Source organism: Leptodactylus fuscus, chromosome 2 (genome assembly GCF_031893055.1).
Source record: "Leptodactylus fuscus isolate aLepFus1 chromosome 2, aLepFus1.hap2, whole genome shotgun sequence".
NCBI lineage: Eukaryota > Metazoa > Chordata > Amphibia > Anura > Leptodactylidae > Leptodactylus > Leptodactylus fuscus.
Genome location: NC_134266.1, coordinates 77,036,142 through 77,053,984, shown reverse-complemented (window position 1 = coordinate 77,053,984; position 17,843 = coordinate 77,036,142). Strand labels below are relative to the sequence as shown.

The 17,843-nt window shown below is 41.1% G+C and overlaps 1 protein-coding gene across 1 annotated transcript in view; it reads left to right on the top strand.

Annotated features, from left to right (window-relative positions):
• The first annotated feature begins 7,722 nt into the window (after window positions 1–7,722).
• LOC142193679 (cryptochrome-1-like) overlaps window positions 7,723–17,843 on the top strand; it is a 38,371-nt gene continuing 28,250 nt past the window's right edge. Inside the window, exons 1-4 of the mRNA XM_075262668.1 lie at window positions 7,723–7,757; window positions 12,643–13,067; window positions 15,522–15,638; window positions 17,342–17,492. Of these exons, the coding sequence (XP_075118769.1) occupies window positions 12,655–13,067; window positions 15,522–15,638; window positions 17,342–17,492 (681 nt within the window). The 5' untranslated portion in view covers window positions 7,723–7,757; window positions 12,643–12,654. The remainder of the gene's footprint in view (window positions 7,758–12,642; window positions 13,068–15,521; window positions 15,639–17,341; window positions 17,493–17,843) is intronic.

Below are 17,843 nucleotides of genomic sequence, written 5' to 3'. Positions count from 1 at the left end.
ACCGCTTCAAAAAACGCCAGGCTGTTTTCCCCTCCCGTAAAGTGAATGAGCCGAAAAAAATGTGTTGCGTTTTTTTCTGCGTGGCTTTTTGCAAAAAAAAAAGCGATGCTTTTTTTTGCAAAAATGTGCGTTTTTCGCCTCCCATTCACTTCTATTGCTTTCTTCAGGCGGAAAACGCCTGAAGAAAGGTCATGTCGCTTCTTTTTTTCTGCTAGCTAAAAAATATGCTAGCAGAAAAAAAAAAGCTAGCAGTCTACATAGACCACTATTGTAAAGGGGCGGGTTTTGAAGCGAAATCCGCTGTCAAAATCAGCCTCTTTGCCCCCGTGTGAACTAGCCCTTAAAGGGAAATTAGAAACGTAATCTAGGCTCTGCACATGTCAAATATAGTAAGCGCTGTACAACAAAGAATAGCACTTTATGTACACTAGGGTCTACCTAATAGTACTATATGGGTAAGTCCTGTTATTTAGTTAATATTTGGTGGTATTATGGACCCAGTTCTCAAGCTCAGACCCATTCACTAGAGTTGTGCTGCAGTATCATACAGAGCCTCATCAATGTGCGGCTGTTTATACCGCTAGAGAGCCTGTTTGTGCCCCTGGGCTGGAGATATCGGTTCCGTTGATTTCTGCACCAATATCTCCCCACTGTCGGAAGGGGGGGCCTTACAGCCTAGTGTCGTCGCTGGGCTATGAGAAACAATTCCCCTGATTGTACTCTAACATAGCTTTGCACTGTCAGAGGAGATGTTCCTTGCCACCCAGCGATGACACTGAGCTGTAAGGCCCGCCTTTCCGACAGTGGGGAGAATGACTTATATCGGCACCGATATCTAAAGCATCGGGGCACATACCAGGAAAGCCGACAGTGCGTTTAATTCAGTACAGTCAGCTTTCTAGCGGTAAATAAAATTGCACTTTGATGAGGACATGAAAGTCCCTCGTTAAGTCAATTACAAAGCTACAGAAAACTAGTATATATATTTATTTCACTCTTCAACAACGAAATTGCAACACAATGAATTATGGTTTATAAAATTGATGTTAATAATATGCAACTCACTGTCACCACTAAGATAGTTAGAAAAAATCTTTAAAATTCTGCAGATTTTTTAACTACTTATATTTGCAAACATGTTTAACTTTTAATTATCTACAAATATAGATATGATTATGTTCACGGGAATACCCATTTAATGGATGTCTGAGGAACTTTGTGCCACAAAAATCATCAATATTAGTTGCCATCAGTGTAATTAGTGCAATTGCTGACTAATGAGGTCCCAGATGTGCTCAATGGGCACCAAGTCTGGAGACAGTTCAGCCAGTGTTAGCTCTTTTAGGTTTTGTAGGCTGCTCTTGGTATCATGAGTAACAGGTGTCCTGGTGTGGTCCTGATGCATCTCTTGTGTATAGAGTTCAGCGCACGGCCAGCTCTGCTACATCTCTGGTGTAGCAAAGCCCAGTGCACACTAAGCTCTGCTACATCTCTGGTGCAGCAGAGCTCAGCGCACACTCAGCTCTGCTACATCTCTGGTGCAGCAGAGCTCAGCGCACACTCAGCTCTGCTACATCTCTGGTGTAGCAGAGCTCAGTGCACACTCAGCTCTGCTACATCTCAGGTGTAACACAGCTGTGCGCTCAACACTGCTACATCTGAGATCGGACTGTGGACCGATCTTAGACTCCGCCTCCTCCGGCACTCAGCTATGCTACATCTCAGGTGTAGCAGAGCTGTACGTTCAACATTGCTACATCTGAGATTGGACCACAATGGAGACTGCTGTGTACCGGCAGAACCAGCGTTGATTGGCCAAATGCTGTACTCTGTATGGAATTCGGCCAATCAACACATTCCTATGGGAAAAAGTCAGCTGCTGCATATTGCAAGCTGACAGGGATCCCGACGAGATAGTTGCTTAATACAGGTACTTTGGCATATTAGATGCCCCCAGGCATGCTTCCCCTGCTGTCCCAGTTGCATAGCAGAGGTGTTGGCATCATTTCCTGGGGTGTCATAGTGGACTTGGTGACTCTCCTGATTCGAAGTGTGGATTCCCTGAAAAACGAAGCATTTTTCCCCATAGACTATAATGGGATTCAATATTTGCGCGAATAGTCGAATATTGAGGGGCTATTCGAAACGAATATCGAATATTTCACTGTTCGCTCATCTCTAGTGATTAACACTTCTTCAAGTAACAAATTCCTAATGTGTGCTGTACTAGCAGATAACCAGCAGATGGAGCTACTCCAAGTTCAATAATGTCTCTACCACTGACCTATTTACAGAGTCACAAGAGAAGCCACCCTTGACCAGTACACTTTGTACTACGGGCAGAAAGAATCCATTTTCACAGTTCAGATAGCTTTGTGTTATTCAGCATGTGACCCTTAGTGAAAAGAAAATGTATCCTGTATGCAGATGGCCTTCCATGATCATTCATCGATTGATACATTTACTGATCTCAATGTGTTTTTCTTAAAAATTCAGTAAGTAGGTTTAGTGATTATTCTTCAGTATTAAATGTTTGCAATAGAAAAACACTGTAGTAGTGTCTAGTTTGTGGCAACAACATGGTATCTTGCCACTGGTTAAAACAACTGGTCTGGTACTTTAGATTGCAGGTTAATGAATACTACACAAGCATGAGCCTTAAATTATACATGTAGAGCAGGAGCAGGTGCTAAGTAAAAGAAGTATCTGTTTCTTTGTGAAAGTACTAGCTTTGGATTAAAAAAAAAAACTGCCATTCGTGATTCCCTGCCGCATGCAGGTTGGTTTTGAACAAAGAATAAAAAATGACATTAAAAGAAAGCTTGGAATGGATGTTTATTCACTATATATTATAACATGCTGAACAAAATACACATTGACAAAAAAAAAAAAAAAATGTTGGATTGCTGTTCCTGATATCCTATTGAAAAGATCTTAGGCCCTATTCACACCTTCGTTCAGGGAGTCCTCTGGGGACCCCTCAAACAGAAACCTATACACATTACAAAGCGGCTACCTGGGAAACCCGTGGACTCCATCCCCATAGGCTATAATGGGGTCTGTGTGGTTTCCGCTCGGTTTCCGTACAAAACATACAGAGAGAAAAGTCCCTGCAAGCAGCACTTTTCTCTCTGCATTTTTCATGCGGAAACCACACGGACCCTATTAAAAAGTTTATGAGGTCCACACAGGGTCGGACTGGGGTGTCTAGGGCCCACCAGTGGAATTGTTTCTAGGGGCCCACCACTAGGACCCTGCAGATCAGCGGTACCGAGATACAATGGCTAAAGGTAATAACGTCAGGAGCCATGCTGCTCACGCACTATACCATGGGCACCACTGCACTACCTAAATCTACTGCTACACCTTGTATGGCAAGTGAACAGCATGGCTCCTAGGAATGTTACCATTACTTGTAGCTGCAGCGTCCTGGAAAAGCTGATCTTCAGAGGTCCTGGCTGTTGTATCATCGCAGATGTATTATTGATGGTCTATCCTAAGGACAGGCCATCAATATTAGAAACATGGATAAATCCTTTAAAGTGGTTCTCCAGGAATTGGAGCAACTCATGTGCCAGGTGGGAGGTGTAAAATAAAAAAAAAAACATACTCTCCTGTCTCCATTGTCCGCCGCCAGTGTCCGTTGAGTCTCGCGCTGGCACCTCCTTGCTGGGAGTCCTGCACCTCATGTGATCGCTGAGACCAATTAGGTACAGGGTTTCCAGAAATGAGTTGCCGCCATGAGACTGAACAGATACAGGCAGGGACAATGAGGTGCTGGGGACAGGTCAGTATACTTTATTTATTTATTTATTTATTTATTTTTTTACACCTCTCTGGTGGCGGCTACAGTGATAACTCCTGTTTATAGACAACCTCTTTTAAGGGGTTTTCTGAGCCAAATCTTGTATGGCCACTTCCATAATGTATGGGGAACAGTGATGGGGCCATTATATTGTGTGGGAGCAGTGATGGGGTAACATCCTGTGCAGAAAGGGGACGTTAAACTGTGTGGGACATATTAAAGGGGTTGTCCAGGGTTAAACTTTTTTATGGCCTATTCTCAGTAGAGGCCATAAAGACCTGAAACCCCACATTGCGCAATGTCTTTGGCTACTACAGAAAAAAACAAAGTGTTTTACAGAATCAACAAAGTGAATGAAATTTAACTCATCCACACGTTGCAGGAAAAAATAAGATGTGGAACAGCCGCAAACTCTAAAATGTGTACGCTTCAAAAAACATGGCCGGTTACTTTCAGCTACGCAATTGGGAGAAAGTACAGGGAAAATGCATCAAAAGTACAGTGAAAAACACTGTGGAAAAAAATACACTGTGATTCACTGCTAATTTTTTTCCACAGGGTTTTTAGCTGAGTCTCGCTGTTGGGCCTCATCCTGATCATCTCAATATACTGTGTACTACACTGTAAGGGTGCATTCACACGGAGAAAAATGGTGTGGAATTTCAGCGCTTAAAAAAAAGCCTCCCATTGATTTCAATGGGTTCCTTTTTCTGCTAGCAGAAAAAGGCATTGAAGTTAACGGAAGGCTTTTTTCAGTCTTGATTGTGGTCCGATCTTAGACTCTGCCTCGTCACAGACGAGCCTCCAGCAGAACCAGTGTTGAGTGGCCAAATGCTGTACACTGTATAGTATTCGGCCAATCAAAGCACGGTCACTGCATTCCTATGAGAAAAAGTCAGCTCCTGCATAACCGCAAGCTGCCAGCTCTCCCGACTGTGGTCTGCTCTTAGACTCTGCCTCGTCACAGACGAGCCAGCTGCAGAACCAGCGTTGATTGGCCGAATGCTATACAGTGTAAAGCATTTGGCCAATCAATGCTGGTTCTGCAGGACAAGTAAGGGCCAGTTCACATTAGCGCTTGCCTCCTGTCCGGAAGGAGTCCGCAGAAGGACCCCCCCGAACGGAATATCAGCGCAGCTAAAAGCGCTGTGCAGTTAAAGCGCACGGACCCCATAGACTATAATGTCGTCCGTGTGCTTGCCGCGCACTGTCTGCACAAATTATTCTTGCGGGCAGTGCACTGCAAGCACACGGACCCATTATAGTCTATGGGTCCGTGCGCTTTAGCTGCACAGCGCTCCTCCTAAACACTCTGCTCCTGCTACTCGTGGACTTGGTGACTCTCCTTTAATCGAATAGTGGTTTCCCCTGAAATGAGCATTTTTTCCCATAATAATGGGAAATAATGGGACTATAATGGGATTCAATATTCGATCGAGTAGCCGAATATTGAGTTTTTACTCGAAACGAATATCGAATCTCGAATATTTCACTACTCGCTCATCTCTAGTTTTCACAGACTATAAAAGTACCATGAAAATGGATGTCCCTTGGATGCAAAACGGCTGTTTTTTAAGGTGTTGGTGTGAATGTAGCCTTAGTGTATTTGCTGTTTATACATATACTGATTGCAAAGTGAGCACAGTAATTGCCCAGTACAATGCATGAAAATGGTGTATCAGGATATATTGTATTGGGTGCAGTTAAAACAACATCCAAACCAGTTTGGAAAACACGCAAGAAGTTTTGCTATGGCTTTTAATGCTGTTTTAGTCTAAATAAAAATACATAGGTACTATTCCGTTATCGGGCCAGCAGAGCTGTTCAGCACTAGTATCGGGACAGCAGCAAGCAAGGCCGCATACCCGCATCGCAGTACAGTTCCGGACAGCATCGCGCATCGCAGATGAGTTTGGGACAGCATCGGGTTCAGCAGCATTCACACACACACACACACACACACACAGCTAATTGTAAGTGGATATACTTTATTTCGTAATTGCCGGCAGAGATGCTCAGCACTAGTTATCGGGACAGCAGCAGCATCGTAGTGAGAGAAATGGACGTGCCGGGCTGGTCCGATGCTGACAGAAAAATTGGGCGCCAAATTAGTGTGTTCGTAGTTGTAGTCACAGTACTCACCATTGTTTCAGTCACAGTTCTCAGCAGTTTTGTCAGATGGATTACACGCTGTGGGATTTACCTGCAGATGAAAAATCAGCAATTGAACTGTTCCAAGCCAATGGTCTGATCCATAAGAGCCGGTTTTGTGTTCGTAACCACCAGATGAAAATGTGTTTTTTGGCCAAAGCATCTCCAAAATGGCGGTGCAGCAAACGTCCGTGTGACGAAAAAAAGGGTGTGAGATCGCAAACTTGGTTTGCCAACTCACGCATTCCTTTTCTTACGGCTGCCCGTTTCATATATTGTTGGTGCCAAGAGCTGACATCCGTAGAGTTTTGTGAACAGCAATTGAAGATGAATCACAACACCTTCGTAGATTGGAATAATTACCTCCGCGAAGTGTGTACAAGTGCCTTAATATCCCGACCTTCTACAAAAATAGGAGGCCTAAACAAAGTGGTTGAGGTGGATGAAAGCCTTTTTACAAAAAGGAAAAACAACAGCGGCCGGGTTCTGCCACCACAATGGATCTTTGGAGGATTGTGCCGTGAGACTAAGGAGTGTTTTGTTGTTGCAGTCCCAGAAAGATCAGCTACAACATTGATAGCTTCTATTAAAGCCAACGTGGCAGATGGGAGTATAATATACTCTGATTGCTGGAAGGGGTATAATACTACAGACTTAAAAGCTGCTGGCTACGACCATTTAACAGTGAACCACAAGTACAATTTTGTTGACCCAAACACTCAGTGCCACACGCAAAATGTGGAACGTTTGTGGGGAAGTGCTAAATGGCGCAATAAAAGACAGCGCGGAACAGCCCGCCAGCATCTGGAGTCATACTTAGCCGAATTTATGTGGCGACAAAATCATTCCAAAGAAACAATGTTCACAGATTTGTTAAAAGAGATCGCTAATTTCATGCCTCCTGTTTAAGACAAGTTATATAACACAGCCCGACACGTCCATTTCTCTCACTACGATGCTGCTGCTGTCCCGATAACTAGTGCTGAGCATCTCTGCCGGCAATTACGAAATAAAGTATATCCACTTACAATTAGCTGTGTGTGTGTGTGAATGCTGCTGAACCCGATGCTGTCCCAAACTCATCTGCGATGCGCGATGCTGTCCGGAACTGTACTGCGATGCGGGTATGCGGCCTTGCTTGCTGCTGTCCCGATACTAGTGCTGAACAGCTCTGCTGGCCCGATAACGGAATAGTACCAATACATATAGTTGCACCCTATTTTATTATATCTACATGCAAACTTTGGTGCTCTCTATATCATGAACTCATAGTTCCATATTACTCTTTTCTTTAGACTATGTTCACATTGGCAGGCTTATTGATAGTGCTGCCTATTCCGTTGCAGAGTTTAACCTTGTGAAAGAAATGGACACAGATTTACGTGCGTGACGCTACAACAAATATTTCCATGTAGTTCAATTTATTTAACTTTATCTATGTGCACTTTTCTAGAAATGTAAATACTATTGCATACACAAAAATTAACATGAAATAAAGTGAGTTATCTGATTTCACCTTCATAGCTTCTGCAGTTGTCTTCCCTTTGCACAAGCCTCGTTGGGATAGAGCTTGTTTGCTCCTGCTCTACCCCAGCTATTGTGAATGTGCTTTCTCTAGGCCAGCCAGCAGCTGACTGACAGATTCTGTAATTGCTATATGGGAGGGAGAGGGAAGTGTCCTGCTTAGTATATGGGAGGGGGAGCATTCCACCCTATACACATACACGTTACTGAGATGAAGCATTTGCTTCCTCCTTGTGCATATGGCGGACATGTACACATAGGACACCAGGGGCTTCCAGTAAGTACTGGGAATGGACTTCTCACTTTATTCTATGGCTGTAGTGTAATCTAGGATGAAGTATTTGTGGCTTACTATACAGAGATCTACAGCAGAGTTTTTTAAGAGAAGTCCTCACTGAGTTGTAGAAGGTTTTCTATCTGCCATGTCTGAGAGTGGCCATAGATAGGACAGTTTTATGTATTTTTTGAGACGTGGGAATAACTTTTGCGTCTCTGATGCCACCAGGGATTTGGATATTTAATGCTTAGGAAATGTACCGTATTTGTTTTAGGATTTGTGCTGGTGTTATTGTGGCTTTATGTATTTTTTGATTGTTAATAATTTTTGAGACATGGGGGGAGTAATATTTGACAAATTGTGAAAATTGTTACACTACTGTAGGTAAAGACAAGACTGCACTATAATATAATTGTATGTACCCATCATAGCACGCTGTAGTATTTTATGCAATATATTTCATATAAATTCTGCTGGATTTTTTGTCTCAAATTGAAAGCGACTTTTTCAGCAGTGTTCAATGTTATGACAGCCAGATCGCACCTTTAAAATAGTTATGTCCAATGTGTTTGTTGTATAGAAATCACACTTTTTTTTTGTTGTTGTTGTTGTTTGTATGTGACACAGTGTTGTGCAAAGTCTCCATATGAGATTTGTAACCATGTATCTAGCACGTAGTGATCACATCATTTCACAATGTAGTGGGACCACATTCTCAATTATTCTATGCAATACCATATTGTGAACTTACCATTAGTGTTGCACAAGAAGCCTAGGACTATCCGGAGAACTACGGATTGAAAGACCTAACTATAGAAAGCTGCAGTCTACAAGGTTGTGTAATGATGAGTCTTAATGTAATGGCTGCAGGGCAGTAATGTGCTGCGTGACTAAGAACAGCCCAGCTAGCACAAGGGAAACACATTGGGGGAATTTACTAACCCATATAAGTTTTTAGGTTTATATATGGTCCATCTTTTTCATACATTTTCTTGCATCAAAGTTGCGCCCACGTTCCTTCTCAGCGATTTTCCAGTATTTTGGAAGGTGGGTTGGGGCAGGGATTGCTGAGCTTAACACATTTACTATAGCTCATGACAGTGGAATAAATATGTATATTTGCTTACAGAAAATGAGTGCTGTCACCCGAGGTATTACATTCACAAAACATCTCCTTTAATACAGTCTAATAGGTACATATGACCTTGAAGTAACGGTATCACAGTAACTGAGACACAGCTATTCTCCTATATACCTGTACACTTGGGAATATCAGTGTTCATTATATTGTTCCGTGTCCTAGGTTATGTCACATACAAGCTGCGGTGTGAATTCTGAGTCGCCTTCCTTAGAACATCACATGGCTAATTCCAGTATAGATCTTCCTGCATATACTTCAAGACTTGAATAATTATTTTCAAGATCATAACTACTGTATATACAAACTAACATAGGAAGAATATGCAAATCTGTCTTCCATGATGTAATTAGGAAGACAGAGCCTCAGTCATGCAGCTCAATAGAGGGCGCTCCCTTTAACATCATGCCCGACCTTCCCAGAGGCCTATGTTTGCAATGATGTTGGGATTTTACCAGATACAGTCTCTCAGCCAAGGACAGCTGTTTCGATGTTATTGCATCTCATCAGCCTGGCGCAGAGAAGACTGACCTGGCCAGACACCTAAATGGTGGTCTCTCCCTATGGAGAGACGATATCCCTCTAACCCTGTCTAGAAGCCTCTCGCCATTCTTGCTGACTCTCCTCACCCATTCAAGAGGGGGAACAGCAGTGTTAACTCCTGAAGTTCAAGAAAAGCTGCCAAATCTTTGGCCTGATAGAAAACTCTTACGTCAACCATGTCATTTCATACAGTCCTATGAAAAAGTTTGGGCACCCCTATTAATCTTAATCATTTTTAGTTCTAAATATTTTGGTATTTGCAACAGCCATTTCAGTTTGATATATCTAATAACTGATGGACACAGTAATATTTCAGGATTGAAATGAGGTTTATTGTACTAACAGAAAATGTGCAATATGCATTAAACCAAAATTTGACCGGTGCAAAAGTATGGGCACCTCAACAGAAAAGTGACATTAATATTTAGTAGATCCTCCTTTTGCAAAGATAACAGCCTCTAGTCGCTTCCTGTAGCTTTTAATCAGTTCCTGGATCCTGGATAAAGGTATTTTGGACAAACAATTCAAGTTCAGTTAAGATAGATGGTCGCCGAGCATGGACAGCCCGCTTCAAATCATCCCACAGATGTTCAATGATATTCAGGTCTGGGGACTGGGATGGCCATTCCAGAACATTGTAATTATTCCTCTGCGTGAATGCCTGAGGATTTGGAGCGGTGTTTTGGATCATTGTCTTGCTGAAATATCCATCCCCGGCGTAACTTCAACTTCGTCACTGATTCTTGAACATTATTCTCAAGAATCTGCTGATACTGAGTGGAATCCATGCGACTCTCAACTTTAACATGATTCCCGATGCCGGCATTGGCCACACAGCCCCAAAGCATGATGGAACCTCCACCAAATTTTACAGTGGGTAGCATGTGTTTTTCTTGGAATGCTGTTTCTTTTTGGACGCCATGCATAACGCCTTTTTTTTTATAACCAAACAACTCAATTTTTGTTTCCAAAATGAAGCTGCCTTGTCCAAATGTGCTTTTTCATACCTCAGGCAACTCTATTTGTGGCGTACGTGCAGAAACGGCTTCTTTCTCATCACTCTCCCATACAGCTTCTATTTGTGCAAAGTGCGCTGTATAGTTGACCGATGCACAGTGACACCATCTGCAGCAAGATGATGCTGCAGCTCTTTGGAGGTCATCTGTGGATTGTCCTTGACTGTTCTCACCATTCTTCTTCTCTGTCTTTCTGATATTTTTCTTGGCCTGCCACTTCTGGGCTTAACAAGAACTGTCCCTGTGCTCTTCCATTTCCTTACTATGTTCCTCACAGTGGAAACTGACAGGTTAAATCTCTAAGACAACTTTTTGTATCCTTCCCCTGAACAACTATGTTGAACAATCTTTGTTTTCAGATCATTTGAGAGTTGTTTTGAGTAGCCCATGATGCCACTCTTCAGAGGAGATTCAAATAGGAGATCAACTTGCAATTGGCCACCTTAACCCCTTAGCGACCCTTGACGTAACTGTACGTCATGGGTCGCATGGGGATGTATAGAGCGAGCTCACACGCTGAGCTCGCTCCATACACGGCAGATGCCGGCTGTATAATACAGCCAGGACCTGCCAATAACAGCAGCGGTCGGTGCCCGAGCCGATCGCTGCTGTTAACCCTTTACACACTGCGGTCAAACGCGACCGCAGCGTGTAAACAGCGCAGGCGGCATGGGCGCCGCCATGTTTCCCCGATCGCCGCCCTCCTGAACGTCACATGAGGGCGGTGATCGGTTGCTATGACAGCCGGAAGCCTATTGAAGGCTTCCAGGCTTGTCTCTGCCCGAGATCTATTAGACGATGCCAGAGGCATCGTCTAATAGAAGTGCTGGGATTCTGCTATTCACTGTAGTATTGCAGTGAATAGTATGAGCGATCAGACCCCCTAGGTTTCAAGGTACCTAAGGGGTCTGATCATAAATGTAACAGAAGAAAAAAAAAAGTTTTTAAAAGTATTAAAAAAATTAAAAAAATATAAAAGTTCAAATCACCCCCCTTTCCCTAGATTAGCTATAAAAGTAATTAAAGAACATTAAACATAAACATATTAGGTATCCCCGCGCTCCAAAATACCCGAACTATTAGAATATTAAAACATTTATCCCGTACTGCGAACGGCGTAGCGGCAAAAAAAATAAAAACAGCCAAAAAGCGTTTTTTTCAACACTTTGCCTCCTATAAAAAATTGAATAAAAAGTGATCAAACCATCAGATCTTTCCCCAAATGGTATCAATAGAAACGTCATCTTGTCCCGCATAAAAAGACACCACAACCAGCTCCATACATGGAAATATGAAAAAGTTACAGGTGTTAGAACATGATGACACAAAAATTTTTTTCTATTTTGCAAAGTTTATCATTTTTTTAAAAGTATCAAAACATTTCAAATACTATATAAATTTGGTATCACCGCGTTCGTACTGACACGTAGAACACAGGTAACATGTCATTTGTACCAAACAGTGAACGCTGTAAAAATTAAACCCATAAGAAAATGGCGCAAATGCATTTTTTCTCCAATTACACCTCATTCTGAATTTTTTTCCAGCTTCCCAGTACATTGCACAGCATATTGAATGATGCCATTACAAAGTACAATTTGTCCCACAAACAATAAGCCATCATGTGACTCTGTGAACTGAAAAATGAAAAAGTTATGGCTCTTGAAATGTGAGGAGGGAAAAACGAAAATGCGAAACCAAAAAATGGCCTGGTCCTTAAGGGGTTAAATACCTTTTCTTATGATTGGATACATCTGGCTATGAAGTTCAAAGCTCACTGAGGTTACAAAACCAATTTTGTGCTTCAGTAAGTCAGTAAAAAGTAGTTAGGGGAATTCAAATCAATAAAATGATAAGGGTGCCCATACTTTTGCACCGGTCAAATTTTGGTTTAATGCATATTGCACATTTTCTGTTAGTACAATAAACCTCATTTCAATCCTGAAATATTACTGTGTCCATCAGTTATTAGATATATCAAACTGAAATGGCTGTTGCAAACACCAAAATATTTAGAACAAAAAATGATTAAGATTAATAGGGGTGCCCAAACTTTTTCATAGGACTGTATATGATACTTCCATCTTTTTCAATTTAAAAGTATTTTCAATAAAATTCCATTAAGAAAATTTGCATGCTTTAATCGGAAAATGATATACATCCTTAAATATGTTTTATCATTCTATAGGCAACCTTAAAAATGCCTCACCGGACAATTCACATTTTTCGAAAAGGACTCCGACTTCATGACAACCCTACGCTGCTGGCAGCACTGGGGTCTTCTGAGGTTCTTTTCCCAGTGTACATACTGGATAAAAACTTTCTCACCTCAAATGTAAACATTGGATCCAATCGCTGGAATTTCCTCTTGCAGTCCATTGAAGATCTTCATTGCAACCTCCAGAAATTAAACTCTTGCCTCTTTGTTATCCAAGGGGACTATAAAAAAGTGTTACAGGACTATGTGCAGAAGTGGAATATCACACAGGTCACTACCGACCTTGAAATTGAGCCATACTACAGAGAGATGGATGAGAACATAAGAGAAATGGGACATGAGTTGGGTTTTCAATTTTTATCTCTAGTGTCTCATACACTGTATGATGTCAGAAGGTATGTGGTACTTATTGGTGGGGTAGGAACTAGTGTTGAGCGAATAGTATTCGTAGAATATCTCCCCCCCCCTAGGATTGCGTGTAAACGGCCGAACACCAGTGAATATTTGACAGCTGCTTACACGCATTCCTATGGGAGCGAGGTATTCGACGAATACTATTTGCTCAACACTAGTAGGAACCCTTTCTATTATTCATATAGCGATAAAACTAGGGAGTTGCACAACTTTTTATCTGGATCCCTTTACCATGTTAGAACTGCATGTAGTTCTATCCCAGGTATACTGTACAGACCAAAAGTTTGGACACACCTTCTCATTCAAAGAGTTTTCTGTATTTTCATGACTATGAAAATTGTAGATTCACACTGAAGGCATCAAAACTATGAATTAACACATGTGGAATTATATACTTAACAAAAAAGAGTGAAACCACTGAAAATATGTCTTATATTCTAGGTTTTTCAAAGTAGCCACCTTTTGCTTTGATTACTGCTTTGCACACTCTTGGCATTCTCTTGATGAGCTTTAAGAGTCACCTGAAATGGTCTTCCAACAGTCTTGAAGGAGTTCCCAGAGATGCTTAGCACTTGTTGGCCCTTTTGCCTTCACTCTGCGGTCCAGCTCACCCCAAACCATCTCGATTGGGTTCAGGTCTGGTGACTGTGGAGGCCAGGTCATCTGGCGTAGCACCCCATCACTCTCCTTCTTGGTCAAATAGCCCTTACACAGCCTGGAGGTGTTTTGGAGGTTATTGTCCTGTTGAAAAATAAATGATGGTCCAACTAAACGCAAACCAGATGGAATAGCATGCCACTGCAAGATGCTGTGGTAGCCATGCTGGTTTAGCATGCCTTCAATTTTGAATAAATCCCCAACAGTTTCACCAGCAAAGCACCCCCACACCTCCTCCTCCATGCTTCACAGTGGGAACCGGGCACGTAGAGTCCATCCGTTCACCTTTTCTGCGTCACGCAAAGACACGGTGGTTGGAACCAAAGATCTCAAATTTGGAATCATTAGACCAAAGCACAGATTTCCACTGGTCTAATGTCCATTTCTTGTGTTCTTTAGCCCAAACAAGTCTCTTCTGCTTGTTGCTTGTCCTTAGCAGTGGTTTTCTAGCAGCTATTTTACCATGAAGGCCTGCTGCACAAAGTCTCCTCTTAACTGTTGTTGTAGAGATGTGTCTGCTGCTAGAACTCTGTGTGGCATTGACCTGGTCTCTAATCTGAGCTGCTGTTAACTTGCGATTTCTGAGGCTGGTGATTCAGATGAACTTATCCTCCGCAGCAGAGGTGACTCTTGGTCTTCCTTTCCTGGGGCGGTCCTCATGTTAGCCAGTTTCTTTGTAGCGCTTGATGGTTTTTGCAACTGCACTTGGGGACACTTTCAAAGTTTTCCCAATTTTTCAGACTGACTGACCTTCATTTCTTAAAATAATGACGGCCACTTGTTTTTCTTTACTTAGCTGCTTTTTTCTTGCTATAATACAAATTCTAAGTCAATTCAGTAGGACTATGAGCTGTGTATCCACCTGACTTCTGCACAACACAACTGATGGTTCCAACCCCATTTATAAGGCAAGAAATCCCACTTATTAAACCTGACAGGGCACACCTGTGAAGTGAAAACCATTTCAGGTGACTACCTCTTGAAGCTCATCAAGAGTGTGCAAAGCAGTGATCAAAGCAAAAGGTGGCTACTTTGAAGAACCTAGAATATAAGACATATTTTCAGTTGTTTGACACTTCTTTTTTTGTTAAGTATATAATTCCACATGTGTTAATTCATAGTTTTGATGCCTTCAGTGTGAATCTACAATTTTCATAGTAATGACAATACAGAAAACTCTTTGAATGAGAAGGTGTGTACAAATTTTTGGTGTGTACTGTATATATAGTAAATATATAATATATATTATTGTATATAATAAGCCTTTCAAATGTCTAGCCTCGTGTAAATGGGGTATATGCCTTATCCCATATCTCCAATCAACATTATTTTTTTAAATAAAAAATTTTTCACCATTTTAACTGTCAGCATGCAGAGTTCTTGAAAATAACAAAGTATGTTAGAAAGCTACATCAAAATTTTCCCTTGTTCAAGGACTAAATAATAATTATGTTTTAACTGTTGCCCCGAGCTATACTTGAGCTTCACTAATATAGCTGTCAAAATAAACATGCCATTATCTTACAGTTTTATGGTTGTGATCCTAGTATCAAGTTCTAGTCATCCAATGTGACTCTACTATACAAAGGTTTTTTGAAGTGGAAACCGCTGGAGAGATACATCAGGCTTCTGGTTGGCCACTGGTTGGGGTATAGCACAGATTTTGACTTATTCCTCTTTCATTAGAGATATTTTCAGTGGTTAATATCTTTGTGTTTCTCTCATTTACTATACCCACAGTGACTTTTCTTATGTGCATTTCATTTTTTCTTTACCAGAATCACAGCTCTGAATGGCGGTAGAGCCCCCCTGACATACAAAAAATTTCTTCATATAGTGTCCAGCCTTGGTGATCCTGAACCACCTGCTCAAGAAATAACTGAAGAACATTTTAAGTGAGTATTCCAAGTATCAGTCTTGTATTGGGATGGGATGTTCTTTCCAATCTGAATTTGCTTTCTTCATGGTTTGTGACATATTATACAGTACATCACATTGTAGAATTGAGCTGTTCTGTATTCACAGTTATAATTTATTTGTTGTTTCACATAAAACTTGAATCCTTCGATGCAGCGATTACCAACAGAGGTGTTGTAAGAACCCGTCGCACTCCGACACCCAAAATAGTGCCCATGCATTTACCATAGCTTTAAACAGATGTGCTGCATGCTAGGCACATCTATTACAAGTACCGCCACTGACACACATTCTACCCGCCACTGGTGTGGGGGTCTGGAATAAAATACCCGCCTTATGTAGGGATGTGTTTATTTTGAAGGGTCTAACATCTATATTTGTTTTAGGGTCTAACTTCTGCCTTTTGGCAGAATATAAAGTTATGGGTTTCACTTCAAATGGTTTTATCTCAAGCATTCTGAAATGTAGAAACTTGCTTCTGGTGTCGTATGAAAGAGATTATAGCTGTAGTATTTTTAGAGATATTAGTAGAAAACACTATGCAGCAGCTCCCGACCTGGACTGTGTTTTCAACTAATGATATTTCTAGGAAAGACTGAAACCTTGTCATATTAAAGATGAGAATCTTCTACGTTGTATATAACTGATTGTAGTGGCCCCCCTTCCTATATATATATATATATATATATATATATATATATATATATATATACTCAGTAATGGGCTGGATTTTTAGGAATGACAGGTAGGTTGGTAGTGGGACCTGTCATTTCACCCCCCTCCAGTCCACACTTTAGGGATGTTCCGGCAGTGACTCAGCTGCAGAGAGTCTCCTCATCATGGAGGCTTAAAAAGCCAGCTCCAGCACTAACACTTTAGTAGAGTTTGACTGGAGAGAAAACAGTGGTCATATTTTTGGAGCTGTGTCCTGAGTGATTCAACTGGCTGTTTGATTTCTGTTATCCTAGGTGAGGTAACCTATACTTACGTTTAGTTAGAGCCTAGCCGGGCAGGTATTTATTTTTGTATTGTTTCCTTTTGTTGCTGCACTACCTTTTTGAGTGAAAATAAACTCTACCTTTGTTTTTTTTGGACTAAAGAATCTGGAATTTTGTGTCTATGCCACCCCACCTAGCAACCCCAGACCCTGACATATATATATATATATATATATATATATATATATATATATATATATATATATACACACACTCACACACCACTGTTTACCTTGCAGTACACACAATCCCTACTCTCAAAATAGAAGCAAGGGAAAGAATAAAGAGATGCAGAATTTCACAGAAAGGAGACATTATACTTAAAAAGTATATTACAGAATGTATTAATGACGCAAATACTGCCAGAAAATCAAAAGTTGTCCGAAGGTTTTGTTATAGCCCTATAGTATGGCATAACGGCTTGGACACTGCACACGTAGGTACACCACAATGAGAAAACTGAATCCCATAAATTACTTTACTTATGGATCTGTTCAAATCTGAATTACATGTTGAATCTGAAATCTGTCCTACCTTAATGTAGGTCTTAATTTAAAGGAAAGGTTATATAATTTTAAAGATGGACCATGAAGTTAATTTCATCTATTGAATGTCAGTCAGCTTGAAGTTAATAGGTTACGAGGATCTGAGTAGTATTCACATTTTTTTTCCTTAATTCTTAGGAAATGCACAACTCCGGCTGATGCTTTTCTAAGTGAAGAACACAGAGTTCCTTGTATGGAGGACCTTGGAATATCTCAGAGTAAATCTGCACATTGGATAGGTGGAGAATCACATGGTCTGAAAAGGCTAGAACAACATTTACAAAAACAGGTAATATATAAGGGGGTTTTCCCATCTCCTTCTCTCAGCAGCTTTGCCGGTTATCTCTCCTTCTCACTTCCTGTATTCTTCAGCAAGCTGGTGGGCGTGCTTTAACTTTGATGCAAAAGACATTATGAAGTAACTCACTAGATATAGATGTTGCCTTTACCATGTGAGATTATTTATTATTATTACTAGAAAACTGTCAGTTTCATTTTAAAATCTGACACCCAATGGACCTCATTATAGTCAATGGGGTCCGTCGGATTAAATTTTAGCAGTCTGCCTTTCCCTACCCAAGCAACAGAGAGGTGACACTAGTGTGAACCTGGCATAAGCAGTAAAATTACTAATGCTTTG